Source organism: Ochotona princeps, chromosome 33 (genome assembly GCF_030435755.1).
Source record: "Ochotona princeps isolate mOchPri1 chromosome 33, mOchPri1.hap1, whole genome shotgun sequence".
Taxonomy (NCBI): domain Eukaryota; kingdom Metazoa; phylum Chordata; class Mammalia; order Lagomorpha; family Ochotonidae; genus Ochotona; species Ochotona princeps.
The window spans coordinates 618969-634754 of NC_080864.1; the positions used below are offsets into that span (position 1 = coordinate 618969).

The 15786-nt window shown below is 63.0% G+C and overlaps 1 protein-coding gene across 8 annotated transcripts; it reads left to right on the forward strand.

The window, feature by feature from the left end:
• The first annotated feature begins 1388 nt into the window (after nt 1-1388).
• On the forward strand, nt 1389-13907 carry ILF3 (interleukin enhancer binding factor 3). Of its 8 annotated transcripts, none has more exons than XM_058658021.1 (20): nt 1389-1505; nt 2529-2758; nt 2849-3026; nt 4191-4338; nt 5314-5405; nt 5635-5730; nt 6555-6666; nt 7052-7149; nt 7659-7770; nt 7883-7993; nt 8344-8543; nt 8719-8886; nt 9092-9229; nt 9308-9484; nt 9571-9724; nt 9839-9892; nt 12656-13021; nt 13190-13294; nt 13462-13587; nt 13696-13907. In XM_058658021.1, the coding sequence occupies exons 1-20, from the start codon at nt 1503-1505 to the stop codon at nt 13827-13829; spliced, it is 2802 nt and encodes a 933-aa protein (XP_058514004.1). In that variant the 5' UTR covers nt 1389-1502; the 3' UTR covers nt 13830-13907. The 8 variants fall into 8 exon arrangements, with proteins under 8 accessions (XP_058514004.1, XP_058514002.1, XP_058514003.1 ...); XM_058658019.1 differs by having other exon boundaries at nt 1395-1505; nt 2514-2758; XM_058658020.1 differs by having other exon boundaries at nt 1395-1505; nt 2514-2758; nt 9104-9229.
• The last annotated feature ends 1879 nt before the right edge of the window (nt 13908-15786 follow it).

A 15786-nucleotide genomic window follows, 5' to 3' on the forward strand; every position in this document is an offset into this window, starting at 1 on the left:
TCACAGATCCCACATTTTGAGTTTATTTGAAAGCGTTGTAGAGATTCCAGCCAGATTCACTCCCCAAAAGGCTGCAGTATCTAGGGCTAGGCCTGGTTGAAACACGGACCGCCTGTGGGTCCCCAGGAAGGTGGCCCTGGCACCAGGTACTTGGGCCGTGCGCCCCTGCTTTTCCAGGCCCAGGAGGAAGGCCCTGGAGTGGAAGCCGGGCAGCCTAGACTCCAACTCACGCTGTGCGGTGCTGCCGCTGGCGCTGTGGGGGCTGCGTGCGCTGAGCCGCAGTGCGGAATGCCAGGTTGGTCCTCGGCGCCACTGGTTCACCTGCCAGAGCTGAGCCGGTCCAAAGCCTGGAGCTTCTTCCGGGTCTCCCTGCTTTCCCGGGCCGTTGGCTGTGCCAGAGACAGAGTGGTCAGAGCGTCTGGGATGCCAGCGCCACGGACAGAGGCTTCACCTGCTTTACTCACCCAAGGGTTCCCTGCTTCCTGCTGTCCTGGGAGGCGCTGCCGAAAGGCGCTCCTTGAAGGACGTGCAGGCCCCCAACTTGGGGCTCAGTGGGGAGGGTTCCCGCCCAGGTGAGCGTGGGAGCTCCTGCTTGGGGCACTGGGGCAGCTCACCACTGTCCAGGCAGTGCTTCCCAGGCCCTGCCCCCTCCCCTGGTGTCCCCACCAGCCAGCTCCTGTCCTGGAGCCTTGGTCCCGCCCACACCCTGGGGCCTGTGGGTCTGCAAGGTTAACCTTGGAACTTGCCCACTTGCAGCTGCGGCGTGAGCCTGGGGCTTGTGAGAGCTTCTGCTTTCCACCATTGGATGGTCCTTCGCAGCCTGGACCTCTGCAGGACCCGAACTCCTCTTGTGGACATGCCGCAGGCCGAGCTGGGAGGGCAGCCTGCTTCATGTTAGCTTGACGAGTTGTGGTGTTGGTACAGGACTGCAGTGGGATCAGATTGTTGGCCCCGGAGCCCGCGACCAGGCTGGAGCCTGTGTGTTCCTTCGAGGCCACGGTCGGCGTGAAAGCCGGGTTGGCTGCAGACAGTGGCCGGGGCGCAGCTTTGTGCGTCTGCCGGGCGTCTCCAGCCGACTTCTCAGAGGGGCTTCTGCCCTGGGTGGTGCCCCTGCGTCTCTTCATGGTCCTGAAGGACCCAAGACTTTTCCAAGTTGGCTTCTTTCTTTCTGTTTCTTTGTTTTTTCTTTCCTTTTCCTTTTTTAAGACCGTTTGAGGCGTTTCCATTTTCTGGTTCACTCCAGGCTCCATCCCGGGCTCCCCCATGTGTGGCAGGGCCCCACCTGCAGAGCTTGCTGGACTCGGCCTTGCGCCCCCATATCGGCTCTGCAGGCAGAGCTGGGCCTGGGTCCCGCGGAGCGTGGGGAGCTGCCGGAAGGTGTCTGAGAGATTTGAAAGTAACACAATTTTCCGGTCTTGTAGACGTTATTGGTAACACCAGGGGGATCTGATAGGATCGGAAAATAAACCTTTGACTTCCGGACACGACAGGAAGAAGTGAAGATGGTAAGAAGGGTTTTGATTTTCTTAATTCACAGATAATCATTTCTTCACGCGTTGTGCTTGTAGCATTTGCCCACACGTGTTAGGCGTAAGAGCCGGGTGCTAGGATGGTCTCCCCATCCACGGTGTCGCTTCGTGGGGTGTCCTCCACCTGCTCGCCACCCTGGTCCGCAGTATTCCATAGGAAGCTCCACGCATAAGCAGTTCCTGCATATTTTTCTTTTTTTTTTTTTTTTTAAGATTTATTTTATTTTTATTACAAAGTCTGATATACTGAGAGGAGGAGAGATAGAGAGGAAGTGGAGCTGCTGGGATTAGAACCAGCGGCCATATGGGATCAAGGCGAGGACCTTAGCCACTAGGCCACACTGCCGAGCCCCCTGCATATTTTTCAAAGATTTGTTTATTTTTGTTGGAAAGTTAGGTACACAGCGAGGAGGAGATAAAGATCTTCCATTTACTGGTTCACTCCCCAAGTGGCTGCAGTGGCCAGAGCTGAGCTGAAGCCAGGAGCCTCCTCCGGGTCTCCCACGTCTCCCACGCAGGCGCAGGGTCCCAAGGCTTTGGGCCGTCCTCCACTGCTTTCCCAGGCCACAGGCAGGGAGCTGGATGGGAAGCGGGGCTGCCGGGATTAGAACCGGCGCCCATATGGGATCCTGGTGTATTCAAGGAGAGGACCTTAGCTGCTAGGCCACCGCACCGGGCCCAGTTCCTACAATTTTAATGACCCAGTCTACTAGTGCTGGCGCCTTAGGTCCTCGCCAGCTGAAGGGAGCCGAGTGCAGGCAGGTTGGGATCGGCTGCATGCAGGGTGCGTGTCCTTCCCGCAGGCTGTTTTCAGCTATAGTAAGCACTCATTGTGCCTGGTGTATAAACTTTGTCACCTGTAACCTACATGCTGGTGCGCGGTTGGGTGGTGTCTGCCTTCGGGCTCTGCCCGGCAGCCCTGGCAGCCCGCAGGGTGGGAGCTGGGCGGGCGGCCTGGTCCCTCTTCCTTCATTTTTAGCTTAGTTTCCACATTTCCAGCGTCCGATGCGGATCTTCGTGAACGATGACCGGCACGTGATGGCCAAGCACTCCTCGGTGTACCCGACCCAGGAGGAGCTGGAGGCCGTGCAGACCATGGTGTCCCACGCCGAGCGGGCGCTCAAGGCCGTGTCTGACTGGATCGACGAGCAGGAGAAGGGCGGCAGCGACCAGGCCGAGGCCGACGGCGCCGATGTGTCCGCCGAGGACGAGGGCAAAGAAGGGGCGGGGTAGGTGTGGGTGGTCTCTGTGCAGCTCTCTGGAGGCCGCCAGCTCGTGGCCGCTGACCCTCCAAGGAGCTGTGCTGCTTTCTTCGGCAGGGAGCAGAAGACAGAACACATGACCAGGACCCTGCGGGGCGTGATGCGCGTGGGCCTCGTGGCCAAGGGCCTCCTGCTCAAGGGGGATCTCGACCTGGAGCTGGTGCTGCTCTGCAAGGAGAAGCCCACGACCGCCCTCCTGGACAAGGTGGCCGACAACCTGGGCATCCAGCTCGCTGTGAGTGCTGCCGGGGCTGGGCCCACACGACTCTGCGGGGGCCGCCACGATGACCCTGCTCAGACAACAGAACTCTCTAAGACCCCCCTTGGGCTTGGTTATGAGTGTGCCGCAGAAGCAGCGAGCTGTGGCCTGCAGGCCCGCACTCACGTGTGCTGCCTGCACGGGTGGGTGCGTCTTGTGCTGTGGGGGACCATGCCAGTAAGGTGCAGGCAGCTGTGTTGGGGCTCCTGCTGCCCTCCACCTCGCAACAGGCCCAGCCGAGCGGGAGGCCCGGGCCTCCTTGCGTAGACGGGAAGTACCCGCTCACATCCCCATGGCCACCCGGGACTGACGTGGGGCGGTGGGGTTCAGGACAGAACTGGCATGTGCAGGGATGTGGCGCTGGGTGTTTGCTCAAGTATGGAAAGTGAAGCAGACGGGTGCAGACTGAGCGGAGAGACGGCTCGTGTGCAGTGGTGTAGGCGCGGACTCCAGTGTGGCGCGTCCCGCCGCGGGCCGAGCGCCATGCCTGGGGAGTGCCCAGGGCGCTGTGGCTGCCCGCATGGAGATCAGAACTGTCCGTGCAGCGTGACATGGAGTTAGTGTTCCTTCCCAAAGCATCGTGGAAGCTTCAGTTTGCCGTTTCCAGTAGACAGACACACCCACAGGTCAGAGTGGACAGTGGGGCCCTCGTGGGTCTGCACCTGAAGCCGGGTGCCCGCTCAGAGTGTGCCAGGGCACAGGCTGCTTGTGGGGCGGCCCATGCACACTCTGGGCCCTCCCGGGATCCCTTGCTGACTGGTGTGTTTTCCTGGTTAGTGACTTGGCTCTCTTGGTGGTGTGTTTTCTGTCAGGCAAAGGGCGGGCAGTTGCACAGTGCGCACCCGTCTGTGCGGCGGGTCCTGCCCCCGAGGCCCGCAGCAGGGCAGTGCGCACACGGCTTTGCACTTGAAGCTGAGGAGTTGTTGGTGGGTAGCTGGAGCTGGGCACTTGGCTGTGGCCCGTGGCATCTTAGCTCTAGGGCAGAGGTCTCTGCTCCCCTTCCTTGACACCCCCCGGGCTCCTCCCCGGGGCTTGGGGAAGCCAGCCCTGGCCAGCGCGGGAGCGGGCCAGGCGGGGGCCAGGCGGGGGCCAGGCGGGCCGTGCCGGGAGGGGCGTCTACAGTTGCCTTCTCTTCTGCAGGCCATAACAGAAGACAAGTACGAGATACTCCAGTCTGTTGACGATGCCGCCATTGTGATAAAAAACACAAAAGAGCCTCCGCTGTCCCTGACCATCCACCTGACCTCCCCGGTGGTCAGAGAAGAGATGGAGAAAGTGTTAGCCGGAGGTAGGGGGGCCGAGACAGGCTTGGCGTGCCCTCACTTCAACGTGCTATTCAATTTTAGACGGCTTTGGTTAAACACGGGTGAGACCACCTGCATTGTCAGTCATGTCTCCCGAGCCCGGGAGCCCTGGGGAGGTGAGCTAAAAGTGAGTAGCACCTTGCACAGGGACTGCACTGGTCGCGCTGCTCTGGCTCCCGCGCTCCCTGCGACAGCTCTGGGACAGGCTGGCCGCTTCTGCCGTGGAGACAGCCGGTCCTTATGGAGCTGAGCCGGCAGCCCGTGCTGCAGCAGAACCCAGGGCGGCACCCCCTCGTAGGGCATCAGTGCCAGCGGGCTGTGGGGTTGGCACCGCCTTTTGGCACCTCGGTGGTGCTGCAGCCTAGGCCACCTTGGTGTGCTGCGTCACAGCTGGGTTCTCGAGCCTGAGTCTGGCTCCAGAGCCCTTCCAGGTTAGAGTTAGGATGCTGGGCTTTGGAGCAAGGGGACTCTGAAGGGCTGGGGCAGGCCGTGTGGTGGGCAGAGCCGGTCCCCCGGGCTGTGGATGCCTTGGGGCTGCTGCCCTGGGAAGCAGGAAGGGGGTTCATGTCCACCCCTCCACCTGGTTTTGTGCCCCGTTTCCCCTGTGGAGCACAGGAGCATAGCTGAAGGTTGGGGAGCAGCAGGGCACGGTCAGCGGGAAGCTGGCCTGCACGCAACTTCCGCTCCCCACAGCGCTGTCCTGGCAGAGCAGCTGGGCGCCTTTGGGTTTGGTGTGGCTTCTGGTTTCAGAGGGTCCTTTGGTTTTCCGGGTCTCTCTCAGGGCAGAGCTGACCACACTGTAGTGGGTGTGAGTGTGGGAGTGGGTGTGTGCCTAGTCAAGGGCTGGAGGACCTCAGACACAGGGCCACTGTCCTGCCTGTTGGCAAGCTGCCGTAGCCGCGTCCCGTCTGACGGTGCCCCTTGCTCACACGGCCTTGTCTCCTTGTGCCCCCAAGCAGAAGTGCTCTCGGTCAGTGACCCCCCGGACGTCCTGGACAGGCAGAAGTGCCTTGCTGCCCTGGCGTCGCTGCGCCACGCCAAGTGGTTCCAGGTGTGTGTCCTGTCCTCTTGTCCTTTCCTAGTCTCGGCCGGCCGGCACAACACCACTCAGTAGGCTTGCCGCTCGCCCGGTGTGCCCGCCTTGGGCGCCAGCAGGCACTCTGTCATCCCTCACGTGTGCTGGCCACTCACCCTGGGCCCAGCAGTGTAGAGAAATGTGTGTTTCCTGTTTGCCGTGGGGCCTGGAGCTTCCGTGGCCTCAAGTCTGTGCTTTCCTGTAGGCCAGAGCCAACGGACTGAAGTCCTGTGTCATCGTCATCCGGGTCCTGAGGGACTTATGCACCCGTGTGCCCACCTGGGGTCCTCTCAGAGGATGGGTAAGGCAGAGTGTGGCGTGGGGGAGGGGCTGCCGAGACCCAGGAATGCTTGGCCTGCGGGGAGGGAATGGCCCGGGCACTAGTGTGGGTGGGCACAAGACAGAGGCCAGGCTCCTGTGTGGGGGTGGGGGTGTGCACAGCCCATGTTGGGGAGTTAGGGGCAGGCAGCCAGGTGAGATCTGGCCCCAAGCAGGCCTGGGGCTTGCCAGCATTTAGGAAAGGCCGCTGTTGGGGTCCGTGTGATAGCCTTCGGCTTAGCCTTGTCCCTGGAAAGCCTGCGAGATTTCATGTCCGGCCTTGGGGTCCTGGTTGGGCCGAGTGGGGGCCTTGGCCTTGACCCGAGTGTGCAGCTGCTTCGACCTCTACCCTCCTCCCTGCACATGCTGCACCCTGCTGCTGGCCTGCCACCAGGGGGCCTGCTCCAGACAGCCCCCCTAGGCGGTCCCCCGCTCCAGACAGCCCCCTTAGGCGGTCCCCCGCTCCAGACAGCTCTCCTAGGCGGTCCCCCGCTCCAGACAGCCCTCCTAGGCGGTCCCCCGCTCCAGACAGCCCCCCTAGGCGGTCCCCCGCTCCGTGAGCCCTCCTAGATGGTCCCACCTCTCCGCCAGTCCCCCTAGGTGGTTCCCCACTCCAGACAGCCCCCCTAGGTGGTCTCCCCCCACCCCCCTCTCCTGACAGCCCCCTTAGGTGGTCCCGCACTCCAGACAGCCCCTGTAGGCGGGTCCCCCCCACAGACAACCCCCCTAGGTGGTCCCCACTCCAGCCAGCCCCTCTAGGCAGTCCCCCGCTCTGGCGTCCCCTCACTTTCTCTCTTTGCTTTGCAGCCTCTGGAGCTCCTGTGTGAGAAGTCCATCGGCACGGCCAACAGGCCCATGGGTGCCGGCGAGGCCCTGCGGAGGGTGCTGGAGTGCCTGGCGTCCGGCATCGTGATGCCAGGTTGGGGCTTTGTGCTTGGCAGGCTGCAGGGCGAGGACAGGGACCGAGAGACCCGAGGCCCGAGCCGCCCCCGGCCGGCCCGCCGACTGGGTTAGGGTAGCAGCTCCCGTCCTAGGCTGAAGCACGTGACCACCCTCAGCGCCATCATACCCAGCCCTGTGCCGGGCCCGCAGCCGGGGCAGTGGTGACCCACTCCCACGCGACTTTGTTGCTCTGAGCCCCACGTGGATTGTTTGTGTCCAGGGCTGGATGCCAAGTGGGTCCAGAGCTGGGTGTGGATGGGGCGTGGGGCGGGGAGCACAGGCCCCTGGCTCCGTGAGGCAGCACAGCTCGTGAGACGCTAACAGATGATCCTCTGCATATCTTCCTTGTTTCCTGCCTTCAGATGGTTCTGGCATTTATGACCCTTGTGAGAAAGAAGCCACTGATGCTATTGGGCATCTAGACAGACAGCAACGGGAAGATATCACACAGAGTGCGCAGGTATAGTCGTCGCCACTGCCGCCCTGAGCCCTCACCCAGTCCGCACTCACCGGCTGCCAGCGCGGCGGAGCCCCTGGGCTCGCAGGCTCAGGGCGGGGACTGAAGGCGAAGGGACCTCGGGTCCGATACAGGGTGCCCCAACCTGGCGGCTGCCCCCCGGGCGCCATGGCTGGTCGTCATCTGCCCCTCGGCCTGCTCGAGTGCTGTGCTTGAGTCACCGAGCACGGCGGGGCGATGTTGGCCTCCGCAGGCCCGCCGCCGGGCTCCGGGTGGCAGCCAGCCCCCAGGTTGGGGTCTCCTGTATTCCGCTCAAGGGGGGTGGTCACAGGCTGGCCTTCCCCGACAGCAAGGCTGGACCCGAGCAGTCAGGCCCACCCTGGCTGTTGGGGGACCCCTTGCTGTCGTAGGGGAGACCATCGTTAGTGCCCCACTGCAGAAGGCCTTAGTGAGCGCACACAGCTGAGCCGGGGCGCAGGGCAGTGGGTCAGGCTCTCCTTCCTCTTCTCCAGCACGCGCTGCGGCTCGCGGCGTTTGGCCAGCTCCACAAAGTCCTGGGCATGGACCCCCTGCCATCCAAGATGCCCAAGAAACCAAAGAACGAGAACCCGGTGGACTACACTGGTGAGCAGGCCGCAGGGGCAGGGGGCGGGGCTGGGGGCGGGGCTGGGGGCCGGGCTGGGGGCGGGGCCGGGCTGGGGGCGGCCCTGCTCAGCAGCCCTGCGGTCTCTTGCAGTTCAAATCCCCCCCAGCACCACGTACGCCGTCACACCCATGAAGCGCCCCGTGGAGGAGGACGGGGAAGAGAAGTCACCCAGCAAAAAGAGGAAGAAGATTCAGAAGAAAGGTGGGCAGCACCGCGTGGGGGGCCAGGCGGACGTGGCCCGCTTGGGCGCTGCAGGATGTGGGTCCGTGCCAGCGGCCCTCCTGTCAGCTGCCAGTTGGCACTGTAGGGTTCGTGCCCGGGATAGGGGAGACCTTCTTATGGATGTTTCTTGGGCACGACTTGTAAAGTCCTTCAGAAAATGAGGCACGTGTTCTAGCCTCCGCAGCCACAGCGGGGAGGCACTCGGACCACCCAGGGTGCCAGGGATGTGTGGCCCACTGTGCCACGGAGGGTGGACTGGTGGCCTGGGGTCCCTGGTGCCGTGGAATGTGCTCACGCGGAGCCTTGTTGGTGTCGCCGCGTGGTCGCAGAGGAGAAGGCCGAGCCCGCGCAGGCCATGAACGCGTTGATGCGCCTGAACCAGCTCAAGCCGGGGCTGCAGTACAAGCTGGTGTCGCAGACGGGGCCTGTGCATGCGCCCATTTTCACCATGTCCGTTGAGGTGGATGGCAACTCCTTCGAGGCCTCGGGGCCGTCCAAGAAGACCGCCAAGCTGCACGTGGCCGTCAAGGTGAGTGGCAGGCCGGGGAGGGAGGGCTGTATCGCTGTAGAGCCCGGGACACTTGGGGTTCTGATGTCCCTATAGCTGGCCGGGCAGCAGGGCTCAGGCTCGGCGGAGACCTGCAGTGGGGGCTGGTCTGCTGAGCACTCCCTCACCCGGCGCCCCGTTGTCTCGGCCCCGGCAGGTGTTGCAGGACATGGGTTTGCCCACGGGCGCCGAAGGCAGGGACTCGAGCAAGGGGGAGGACTCGGCCGAGGAGACGGAGACGAAGCCCGCCGTGGTGGCCCCGCCGCCGGTGGTGGAAACCGTTGCCACGCCTAGCGCAGCCTTCCCTGCAGACACCACGGCCGAGGTGAGCACATGGTGGGCCCCCCGAGTGGCAGGCAGCCGGCCTCACTGTAGGGAAGGTGACGGAGGGGCACTATGAGCCTGTGCTCTCCTAGAAGGCCTTGGCAGTGGTGCTTGTCCCGGGCCAGGCGGGGCATTGCCGGCCGGCCTGCCGTCCCTCCAGAGAGCCCCCAGCTGACTGGGTCGCTTTGCTTTGTGTTTCCCCTGAGAATGTCAAACAGCAGGGGCCCATCCTGACCAAGCATGGCAAGAACCCTGTGATGGAGCTCAACGAGAAGAGGCGTGGCCTCAAGTATGAACTCATCTCCGAGACGGGTGGCAGCCACGACAAGCGCTTCGTGATGGAGGTGAGGCCGCCCTCCCTGCCGGGGGTGCCCTGCGCCTTGCCCCGCAGCAGCAGGTCACTGGCACGCTCTCCTGCGCAGGTGGAGGTGGACGGCCAGAAGTTCCAAGGCGCTGGCTCCAACAAGAAGGTGGCAAAGGCGTACGCTGCCCTCGCGGCGCTGGAGAAGCTGTTCCCGGACGCTCCGCTCGCCCTGGAAGCCAACAAAAAGAAGAGAACCCCAGTGCCCGTCAGGGGCGGGCCCAAGTTCGCCCCCAAGGTGAGCGCTGGCCCTGGGCCGGGGGCAGCTCTGCCGTGCGAGGCGGGCGCAGGGACGGCAGCTCAGCTCTGTTCTCTCCTGTGCAGCCACATAACCCCGGCTTCGGCATGGGTGGCCCCATGCACAACGAGGTGCCCCCGCCCCCCAACCTGCGCGGCCGTGGCCGAGGGGGCAACATCCGTGGGAGAGGCCGAGGCCGAGGATTCGGCGGTGCCAACCACGGAGGCTACATGAATGCCGGTGAGGACCCTGGCCGCGCACTGTCACCTTGTGCCCAGGCACCGCTGTCCCAGGGGAGTGCCCCGGGCCCCTGTGCCCGGCTGGGCCACCCATGCCCCGTGTGTTGTTGTGCAGGTGCTGGGTACGGGAGCTACGGGTACGGAGGCAACTCGGCGACAGCCGGCTACAGTAAGTGTGCGCTTTGTTCTCTCTGACCCGGGGGAGAGCTGCGCCTAGCTCGTGGGCCGGAGGTCGTAGTGGGGTGGCCCGCGCGTTCTGTGGTGGCGAAGTGAGCAGGCCTCGGGCCGCCTTGCCGGCAGCTCCGGCCCGAGCGAGCCGCGAGCCTCAGGATTTTACATTTCTCTGCTCTGAGCCGTGCGGAGCAGCAGTCTGGTGAACGCGCCTCCCTGCCATGCCCAGCTCTGTCTGTAGAAGGAGCCTTCACTGGGGGGTCACAGGAGCAGAGAAATCTAAAACAGGAAGTTCAACTGTGGCGCTCCGTGCCCTTTTTCAAAAGGATTCTAATTGCTTCTCTCTGCTCTGTCTCCCCCTTTTGTAGGTGACTTTTTCACAGACTGCTACGGCTCTCATGATTTTGGGTCTTCCTAGAGCGTCTAAAAGTATTGCACACAAAATCAACTTTTTACTCCAATTTCCTCCAACTCCAAAACCCACAGTGTCCGTGCCGTGCCCAGTGCTTCACGTGGCTCCCTCCGCGGCTTGTCTGAACCCTTAGTCTGCACAGCTAAGACATGGCAGTGTCCCGCGAGGGACCTTGAGCTCGGGCCTGTCCAAGTTCACACTAAGTCGAAACCAATTTTCTCAGAGAATGTATCTTTTTGAGCGGTTGCGCAGAATTCTAGAGCAGCGCTGTTCACCCAAGGCAGAAGCCCACCTTGGCTTTCTTTGGAAAGCGTTACTTTAAGAGACAGACAATGCCACATTTGAATCTACCTTTGTCTTAATTTACAGCAGGTTGCGTATGAATTTTGAACCTTTTCACAAAGCCCCAACCTGGTTCCAAGGCAGTCACACGAGTGACGTCACCGCAGCCGAGGCGGCAGCAGCTGGCGTTGGCTTTTTTCGGTGGCGATGAGCGCCTGTCACACGTTGGTCACACGTGGGGGGTGCTGTGTTGGGCGCTGGCTCGGCCCACCGGCTGTGGAGGCCGCTGTGGTGGGGTCTAGCTCGGGGACGCGCCCCTCGGGGCTGCCGAGCTGGGGTGAACCCCAAGCTGTCCCATCTGAGCTTCCAAGGGCGGCAGTGTGGCTGATGTCGCAAGGCCCCCCTCCAGCTGCAAGTGCGTGGAACCCGAGAGAAATCTGGTTGGTTTGGTTCTGTTTCATTTCGTTTTGTTTCTCTTTTGAAATAAGGCTTTAAACCGCTCCACTTCCCCCCCCCACCCTCTGAAGAGCCCGCCTCGGCAGGGCCTGGCCAGGGACGGGAGCCCCCCGTTGTCGGACGGCAGCCCCTGCTGTCCCTCTGCCGCACACCTGCTGCTGCGTCAGACTCGGTTTAGTCGGGCAGAAACGGGGTAAACTGTTACTGCACCACCTGTTCCCAGAGGTTTGAAACATTGAGTGAAACTTTTTAAAACTTGGATTGCATGGTGTATTTTTTGTTTTGTTTTTTTAGAAAGTTCATTGTTTGAGAATAATGTCTTTTTATACCAGGAAATAGTTATCCTGAACGACGTGGAAAACTCCCCCTCCTGTTTATTATTATTTTTTTTAATCAATACATGTTAAAGTAACAAGCCTGGGTACTCGCGTCTTCATTCATTCCCGGCTTCAGTGGGGAAGGGGGGTGAGGTGGGGTGTTCAAAGCTGCCGCTGCCCATGTAGGGCCGGGGGCCTGGGGGGGAAACGCGAGGACCCAATCCTCCCCGAGCCTCCGCATGGCTGCTTTGTCTTCAGGGGGCAGGCAGGTCTCTGCTGGTGTTTGGCCTTGGGGAGGCTGGGGTACAGCCTGGAGAAAGCCAACTGGGATTGACAAGTGGGGTGTGTGGCCATGACCGTGCGGTTTGCCCATGGCGAGCCAGTGGGTGACGTGCAGGGGGAGGCGTGCCGGAACCCCACCCTGCAGGTGCGGCACCAAAGGACAGGCTGCGTGGGCGCCTGGCCTGGCACGCCCATCCAGCCTCGGCCTCGGGGGCGCCCGTCCCCTCTGCTGCCTCCCACCCCACCCTGAGCCCACTGCTGACGCACCGCAGTCCTGGCGGGGCCCAGTCCAGCGGCAGAGCCTCTCACGTGGCGCATGGCCATGCCAGGACGTGTTGGGCCCGCTTCCACCCATCCATCCTGCTGCTCGGTCCCAGCTGTGCCCAGCAGCTGTGCTGGGAATGCCAGGGGCCGCGGGCGGGGCTGCCTGTGCCCCGCAGAGCTCAAGCCGAGTTGAGGCCAGCGGCCGGGGGAGGTGCTGGGCTTGCAGGGAGCACTCCGGGGCCATGCCCCATTCCCCATGCATGTGTGTCTCTGCTCGCTCTGGCAGCTGGTCACCGGCTGGCGTGGGTCCTAGAGCCTTGGGTATGGAGCCCCCTGGGGGCCTCCGGGCTTGGGCTTGCCCATTCTGTTCCCAGCACAGCCGGGGGTGCGGCGGGTGGGGGTGGGCCGGAGCACTGCTGCTTCTCGGGCTCTGCTTCTGTCCCCCCTGCGACATCTGGGTGGCCGGGAGTCGTGTCATCCGCTGGGAGCCCATCTCATTGTAATGTTGTCATCCGCTGCAAAAGCTGCTGCTGGCCGCTGCTTGCCAAAGACCCCTTGTGTCACCAGCTGATGGGTGAGTGGAGCTGAGGCCGGGCCGCTGTCACCAGGGGAGTGCCGCTCCACTCTCCCTCGTGTCCCCGCCTCTGGGCAGCGTTGCAGAGTGGCCTTGAGGGCCCATGGTCACGGCCTTCCCTCCGGTCGCCTCTCCTGCCTCATCGCCCACCTGACCCACTGCCTCCCTGTTTAGGTCAATTCTACAGCAACGGAGGGCATTCTGGTAACGCCGGTGGGAGCGGCGGCGGGGGTGGTGGTGGCTCCTCCGGCTACGGCTCCTACTACCAAGGTGACAACTACAGCGCACCGGTGCCCCCCAAACACCCCGGAAAGAAGCCGCCCCACGGTGGCCAGCAGAAGCCCTCCTACGGCTCCGGCTACCAGCCCCACCAGGGCCAGCAGCAGTCCTACAGCCAGAGCCAGTATGGCAACTACGGGCCCCCGCAGGGCAAGCAGAAAAGCTACAGCCACGGCCAAGGCAATTACCCCTCGTACTCCAACTCCTACAGCTCGCCCGGGGGCGGGGGCGGCTCCGACTACAACTACGAGAGCAAATTCAGTGAGTTGGAGCCCCTGCCCCAAGCCCACCGCCCTGGCTGGGGTCTGGGGGAGGGCGCCTGGGGTGCGGCGGACAGCCTGCGAGTGGCGATGAGGTCCCCAGGGTAGGCGCCCCCTCCCCCCAGAGCCCAGCGCCAGCTCTCCACCGGCCCCTTCCTGTCTCCTCCAGTGCCAGGTGTAGCTAAGGCCTCCAACCCCAGGCCCTGGCTACAAGATGAACCCTTGGGACCGGCAGCGCAGCCCCGGTGGCCCCCAGCCCGGCTGGGTAGAGTAGGTGGGCATTGGTTCTCCTGTGGAGTGGCGGGGAGCACTGTGCCTGGCCTATGGCACGGAGGGCTCAGTGGGCAACGGCTGGGCTGGCACCTGCCAGGTGGAAGTGGATGGGAAGCCGTGAGGTGGGCCCAGTCGACCCCAACTCATTGCTCTGTCTTTTCTCCCCAGACTACAGCGGGAGCGGGGGCCGGAGCGGCGGGAACAACTACGGCCCCGGAGGCTCCTCCTACAACCCCGGCTCGCACGGGGGCTACGGCGGAGGCTCGGGCGGCTCGTCCTACCAAGGCAAACAAGGTGGGCCTGGGGCGGCAGGGGGCACGGCACGGACCCCCATGGGGCTGGCGTCCCACGGCTAACACCCCGGGCTGCTCCCCCTCAACGCCCTCCCTCCCTCTCTCCCAGGCGGCTACTCCTCACAGTCCAACTACAGCTCCCCCGGGTCCGGCCAGAACTACAGCGGCCCACCCAGCTCCTACCAGTCCCAGGGCGGCTATGGCAGAAACGCAGACCACAGCATGAACTACCAGTACAGATAAAGCCCCAGGCGCCGGGCGCAGGCCTGCCTCTGCACTTGCTGCCATTGGAAGATGGAGTTCCACGCATCCCAGTTAACATGTCCCGGCCCTCCCCGGCCCCGCCCCACCCGTCCACGTTGCCGTGTCGTGCGGCGTGACCTGTATTTAGCCGTGTTTGGGACTCCACGTCTCGAGTGGTCTGTTCGTTGCCATTGCAGTCCTGTCTGGGTAGTTGTTTGAGTTGCCGCAGCTGAGTTTCCCTCGGGCTCCTGAGGGCGCCCTTAGTGTCACGCGCCCGTCTCGAGGCATTTCCGGAGGGGCACGGCATCTGTTAATGCTTTCGTGAAGTGAGTTACATGAGCTTTCTGTATTTTAATGCTTTAGTGTTTCAGTTTTATAAGTGAAGATTTTATTTTAAAAACCAGTGGGAAAGAGTGGGGGTTTTTGTATGTCTGGATCCTTCAGGCAGTACATCTGAATTAAGCTGAATGTAGATGAATAAAGACAGAAAACCGTGCCCGCCTGCCGCCTGGCTGTGGCAACCACCGCGGGGAGAGCGAGTGGGTCACCACAGGGTCTGGCTGCGGACTTGGAATGGAGCCCGGTGAGGACCAGCCACTGGGGCGCAGGGCATTGGCCAGGAGACCCGCAGAGTGTGGCGGGCGGCCGGTGTGCGGGGGTCTCGACACAGTCCTCCCAGGCATGCTGTTCACGGCCCTGGCTCTCTGTGCAGCTGCACACTGTCAGGAGAGCGTGTCCTCGCGTGGCGTGGCGTTGGGCCCACGGTTCTGGCTTCTGGCTCTAGCCTGGCGCTTGTCCTTCCCCTGTAGTTGCCCAGCTGATGTGCCAGGAGGGCAGCTGGTCATGGCTCACCCGTTCAGCTCTGCTCGCCCTGTGGAGGTCCAAATGGGGCTATGGCTGCTGGGGGTGGGGGGTGGGTGGCCATAGGTGGGGGCAGTTGGACAGGGCAGAGTTTCCTGTCTACCTCAGCCCCCCAATATGGCACCATTGGGGGACCCCAGCGAGGGACACTTGGGATGCTTGCAGTTGCTGGGATGATGCAGACCCCTCGGCTGGACAGGGTTGCTGGGCTGTGTGGGGGTCACCATGTCCTTGCACAAGCGCTTGCCAGGGCGAGAGCTGATCATGTTGACGGGCGCAGGAAGGGGCCCACAGCCAGTGAGACGCATGGGTGCCCCGGCTTTGTGGCCAATCCCAGGGGCCGGACCTCGGGATCCTGTGGCCCTGCAGAGCTCTGAGAACTCCAGGCAGCTGCATGTGGCCGGGGTCAGGCCGGAAGACCCACTGGAGGCCATGGTGTCTGGTGGAGGAGCCACAGGCTGGCACCCGCCTGCCAGGCCACTGCAGACCCTCAAGCCAGCGCTGTCCAATTTGCCCGTTGCACGTGCTGGAGCGCCTGGGAGAGGTCCTCCGTGCCTTCCACCCTGCAGCCGGCAGCAGCATCTGCTATCGGCGGGAACTTGAGCCAGCAACCCAGGAATGCCCTGGGGTGGGGAGCGGTGATGACTCATGGCCGGCCAGAGGGGCACCCTGAGCATGGGACCGCCACGACGTCCAAATACGGATCGGCCCTGTCACTGAGCAGGTTCCAGACCCACCCCGGTAGCCTAAGGATTCCTCCCAAACACGTAGGGGTCTTCCCTGCGGACTCATACCTGACACTTCCTGGGTCCATTTTGCATTGTCTGAGAGCTAACCGCTTTGGCTGGCCCCCTGCACTGAAGCCTAGCCCTGGGTTGACCGAGCCTGGCACAGTTGGCTCAGATACATTCCACAGGCATTTTTGTTAAAGTGGATTTTTAAAGTGGATTTAAATCCGTTTGGAAGACACAGTTGGCTTTTCCATCTGCTGGTTCTCTCCACAAGTGGCCACCAAGGCTAGGGCTGGGGTCCTGGTCAAAGCCGCATGGCCAGCACGTGGGGACTGTATCGGAGGTAGGGTGGCAACTCCCCACCA